This window comes from Adelges cooleyi, unplaced genomic scaffold (assembly GCF_023614345.1).
Source record: "Adelges cooleyi isolate 19-005CV unplaced genomic scaffold, UGA_ACOO_1.1 ACOO_flye_CR_arks_rails_tigmint_CR_PRNA_41, whole genome shotgun sequence".
Taxonomy (NCBI): domain Eukaryota; kingdom Metazoa; phylum Arthropoda; class Insecta; order Hemiptera; family Adelgidae; genus Adelges; species Adelges cooleyi.
In genome coordinates, this window is record NW_026096090.1 from 1,752,512 (window position 1) to 1,757,170 (window position 4,659).

At 36.5% G+C, this 4,659-nt stretch overlaps 1 protein-coding gene across 1 annotated transcript; it reads left to right on the forward strand.

Annotated features, from left to right (window-relative positions):
- The first annotated feature begins 430 nt into the window (after positions 1-430).
- LOC126841965 (uncharacterized) lies at positions 431-1,810 on the forward strand. Its single transcript, XM_050578795.1, has 3 exons — positions 431-987; positions 1,132-1,247; positions 1,342-1,810. Exons 1-3 carry the CDS (start codon positions 751-753, stop codon positions 1,460-1,462), a joined length of 474 nt encoding a protein of 157 aa, XP_050434752.1. The 5' UTR covers positions 431-750; the 3' UTR covers positions 1,463-1,810.
- Positions 1,811-4,659: the final 2,849 nt, after the last annotated feature.

Here is a 4,659-nt window from a genome sequence, read left to right on the forward strand (position 1 = left end):
ATACAGGTGCATATTTTATCATGCCGATACGCTCGTGTGGGTACTGTACGTGTGTGTGTATACACATATTTTATGTATAATATACTAATTATAATAATTACAAATTGTGGACATACGCACGCGAATGAAAGTTGTACTGGAATTTCTTGTACAACTGTATGAATCACCGACGCGGCGTTAAATAACGTGAACCATAATCCGATAATTAGACTGTGAGTGTGACTGAACGGTAAAAAAAAAATAAAAAATAAAATAAAAAAAACACACACGAAGATACTCACCCGTCGTCGCCGAATCCTTCGAGTGTAAGGCAACGGCGGCGGCGGCGACGTCGACAGCGGCGGCGGCGGCGGAACTCGCTCCATTCAGCAGCGCGGCCCCCCACCGTGCCTGTCTGTATAAAATCCATTTGCCGCCTCAATTTGAAACAGTCTACACACCCTGACACTTGCTGTACGCACGTGAGTAGCCACACACACACACACACACGTACTCGTATCCGTTTTGCCCGTCTGTCTGCGTACGTGCGATTTTCGATTAACTTTTGGTTTTGTTTTTTTTTTTTTTGTACCTACGTCGAACAAAACGCGCTCGGCCGTCCGGTTATAAAAGAAAAATTAATTTTTGTTGCGATTTTTCGGCATTTTAATTTTTTCTTTTTGGTGCGTTCCGAGCACGCGGCAGACGATCGATCAGAGTTTTGTTGATTATTTTTGAAATAAAAAATATATATATATATAACCCAGCAAGATGGAAACGTTCGAGACGATTATGAGCAGGAATAACACGACGACAACGGCGGCGGTGGCGCAAAGGAGGTCCGGTTGTTCGGCCGAAGAGCAAAGGGACGGCGGCCACACGACGGCAAAGACTTACGTCAGCAGCAGACCGTTGCGGCTGACCACCGCCGTCTCTCTGGTGTTCTTCTGCCTGTGTCTTATCCTGTCCACCACCGGCGCTTCTCCCGTCCACAGTTCAATTGATAAGGTAAGCGAATTTGTTTAGAATTTTTGTATTAATTAAAAAAAGAAAATCTCGTCATACGTCGTTTCCACGCGCGCGTCCTCCCGTTCGAATATTAAAATCGTTTATAGGCTTTTGTATTCATTTATTTTATTATTATTATTACAGAGGTCGATAGCTTCGGGGTCGGAGAGTACGCCTAAAATTTGCCATCACAACACCCCGTGCGGATGGGCCATTTACATACCGTTCACCCGTCGGATAGATTACTTCATGAAAAACACGTGAGTTTACTACAAACTGAGAGAAACCGAATTTTTTTCCTCTCCTCTGACCGCGAATATTAATAATTTTTTTTTTAATTCGACCGCGTTACAGGTGCGACTGCGACTCGACATTGGCGTGCCTGAAGACCGACGACGATCTGTCGGTGAACGCGTACGTGTACCGGTGCAAGATCAAGCTTCGGACCACGACCGAGACGCCGACCACCACCTGAGACACGAACAAAATATTGTTGTCATTTCAAGGGCGAAATTTAATTTTTTTCAACACGACCCGCGAACAACTTCCGATGCAGGGTAACGACGAACAACGTTTATTATGATATTCCTGAATGCCAAATCCATCAAGTTCCACATTTTATAATAATTATTATTTGATTTGTATTATTATTTTATTTATTTATATATAACGATTAGTATTTTTTTTTTTGTCGTAAGTACGTATTAAGGGAAAAGAGGACGATTTTTGCTTTGGTTTTTTTTTTGTTTTAAAAACTATCTACCTACCTACCTATATTTATTTCGTTTAAATTATAAAAAGAAAATTATATTTTTTTTTTAGCAATAAGGGTATTTAACTTTCTTTTCTTTTTTTTTTTTTTTTTTGTTACCTAATTCGTTCTTAGTTATTATTATTTATTATTTATTATTCACTATCATCAATACGTTGTGTAATAATATTATTTATTCGTTTTTTTTTTTTTTTGTTTTGTACAAGTTTAGGGGCATTAGGATTATAACGTTTGAGGGTTTCGCCCTGAAAACACCTTTGAAGTGCAGTATTTTTCTTTTCTTTTCACACTCGAATACATGATATTTTTGATTTGTTGACGATTTTTAAACTTAAGAATACATTTTTACGTATCGTAAACTAATTTTTTTTTTTTTATTAATTTTAAGACTTTATTATGTTTATTATTGAGGCAGGCTTACTTAACTATAGTCTTACAACGCGCGTAAGCCCCCAGCGGTATAGTTATTACGGCTAACGTTATTATAACTTTTTTATATATTATTATTACTTTTTATTTTTTTTTTTATATACCATCATTAACATTTTGTTGCCGACCGACAATATTACTTAGCGTGCGTCATTCATTTGCTACGAAAATTATTAGACGTTAATCAAAACAAACGCACTGTTATTATGAAATCATCATAATTTTATTATTGTTAATACGCATTGTACCTATAGCGTACGAACCGCGTCTTCCGTTTTTCTTTTTGTTTTCATTCAACCGCTATTTTATATTGTAATATTATAATATTATATATATATATATACTATTTCAATAAAGAACAAAAACATTATGCGTTTAATTTTTTATATTATTATTATAACGGCCAAACGCGTTGTATGTAGAATTTAATAATAATATTGAATTGTTTATCGCCATCATGTTATGTTGTGTTTCCTTTCCCCACATCATCGGCCGTGCGACGTCACTCGCATTTTCTATGAATAGGTACGGGTCTCGATCGAACGGTTCTATCTGTTAATTACACTCCCGGGATAAAAAAAAAAAATAAAAGAGTAACTCGTAAAAGGTAATAACACGATGGCCGAGTGCGCATTAAGTTTTTATCGTCGTCGTCTCGAAGAACACACCGGGCTCTCGGGCGTAAGCTATAATAATCATATTATGATAGTTACACTTCCGTTGAAACACTTAACTGGAACTTATTTGCATACTATACAACAAACGCAACATTATGTGCACGGCCACAGAGGAGATAGGTTCAAAACGAATCTTTGCTAAAAAAAAAAAAACCGAGCGTTTTTTCACATTATGATGGTCGTTGTATTATGCAAGTGAACGCCTGAAAATTATACGCATAGGCAACGCAATATACATTTAACCGGAAATCCGACCGGTTGTCGATAAGGCCCAAGTTTTATTACACGCTTGTATATTATTTTATATGGGTTTTTTTTCTACGAATTTTTGTCCTCTATATTATTATTATAGCGTGCGCAGTCCGGTGTGTGTGTGTGTGTTTGGGAGTTTCACGTTTAGAATATCGTTCGACCGCACTGCCACACACACTACCTAATAGCTTGTAATATGTTATTTTCTATTAGAAAAAAAATTATATGGGTTGGACATAAAAAATATTGTTTAGGTTGGTACTTAAAATAATTAGTATTGACCACGTAACGCATAATCGATAATTCGAAGTCTTCTATTTTCTACCGATACGCATACGCTTTATACCAAGCGACGAACCTATTTTTATTATTCATTTTTTTTTATTAATTATGTTTTCCCTAACAACGCTCCTCGCCGTTTAAAACGCCAGTGCAGGTGCGCAGAGACCTCTTATCCCAATAGCTGTATCAAAAAAACTATGAAACTCCTTCTAAGTTTTATTGTATTCTTCTTGTCCTAATCCACCTTACCCTCCTGTCATAACCTTATTATAATCAAATCAAGCTAATAAAAAAGTACCGTCCCCGGATGTCTTCTTTTCGTGTAAACCAATGCATTACGATGTTTACTTCATTGTGCAGATTGTTGTTTTTCTTAATAAAAATAAATAAATGATGTTATACTATTTAGTACAGCGTTGTACTTTATTCTGGAACTGAATTTGGAATGCCACGAATAACGGACAATCGCCCGTCGATGTGACTTTTGAGTTTGGGCTGACGAACGCGATAAATGATAATTAATTGTGATCTGTAGGATTTGTGTGTACCTATCACGAACTCGTTTTTTGTAAAAGCAATAGCAAAAAAAAAGTAAAAATCACTAATCTAAAAATGAAAACATTCGGGCGGAAATCTTGTTACAAAAAAAAAAATTAAAATACCGAGGTCACTAATGCTTACTACGCTGAGAAATTAGATCTGAGATAAGGCAGGATATGGTATTTATAATTTTTTGAAAAAAGACGTGTAGTGTGTTTAATTAAGCGTTTCATAAATCTCCTCTATGTTATAATATGCCTAATTTGTAGTAGTTACCAGTTACCTTTCTCGATAGAACAAAACTAGTATATTCTGTTGAACGGCGGATATTGACCCCACGCTGAAATCTCACATCTCTCCTTGTAGGATAGGTTAGGTTATTATTGGGCGAAAAAGAAAACGAACTATCGGCGACATGGGCGGAAGAGTAGTTTTTACAGCGAAAGGTTTTTTACGCCCATTTCAAATCTAGTAAAAAGTCAATCACCTCGTGAACCTCGTCATGGATTTGTACAAACCGACTTAATAATTTTGCTCGAGTAGACAACCGCGTATGACATAAACAGTGACTATAAATAATTGTCATCGCTAAGCAAAGTTGACTAAATATGCAGTCACGATGGCCATCACTGGGATGAGATACCCGAATCATAGGCAACGATGATTGTGCTTTTGCACTTCTCTCTGACTCAAGTATTAACAACTGAAAGCTTCTTTACC

What these genes read in the sequence shown, in the direction of transcription:
- LOC126841965 (XM_050578795.1), top strand. Translation starts at nt 751, where the DNA reads ATGGAAACGTTCGAGACGATTATGAGCAGGAATAACACGACGACAACG. An exon ending in TCCACAGTTCAATTGATAAG is followed by an intron (nt 988 to 1,131) that starts GTAAGCGAATTT and finishes TTATTATTACAG; the next exon opens with AGGTCGATAGCTTCGGGGTC. An exon ending in GATTACTTCATGAAAAACAC is followed by an intron (nt 1,248 to 1,341) that starts GTGAGTTTACTA and finishes ACCGCGTTACAG; the next exon opens with GTGCGACTGCGACTCGACAT.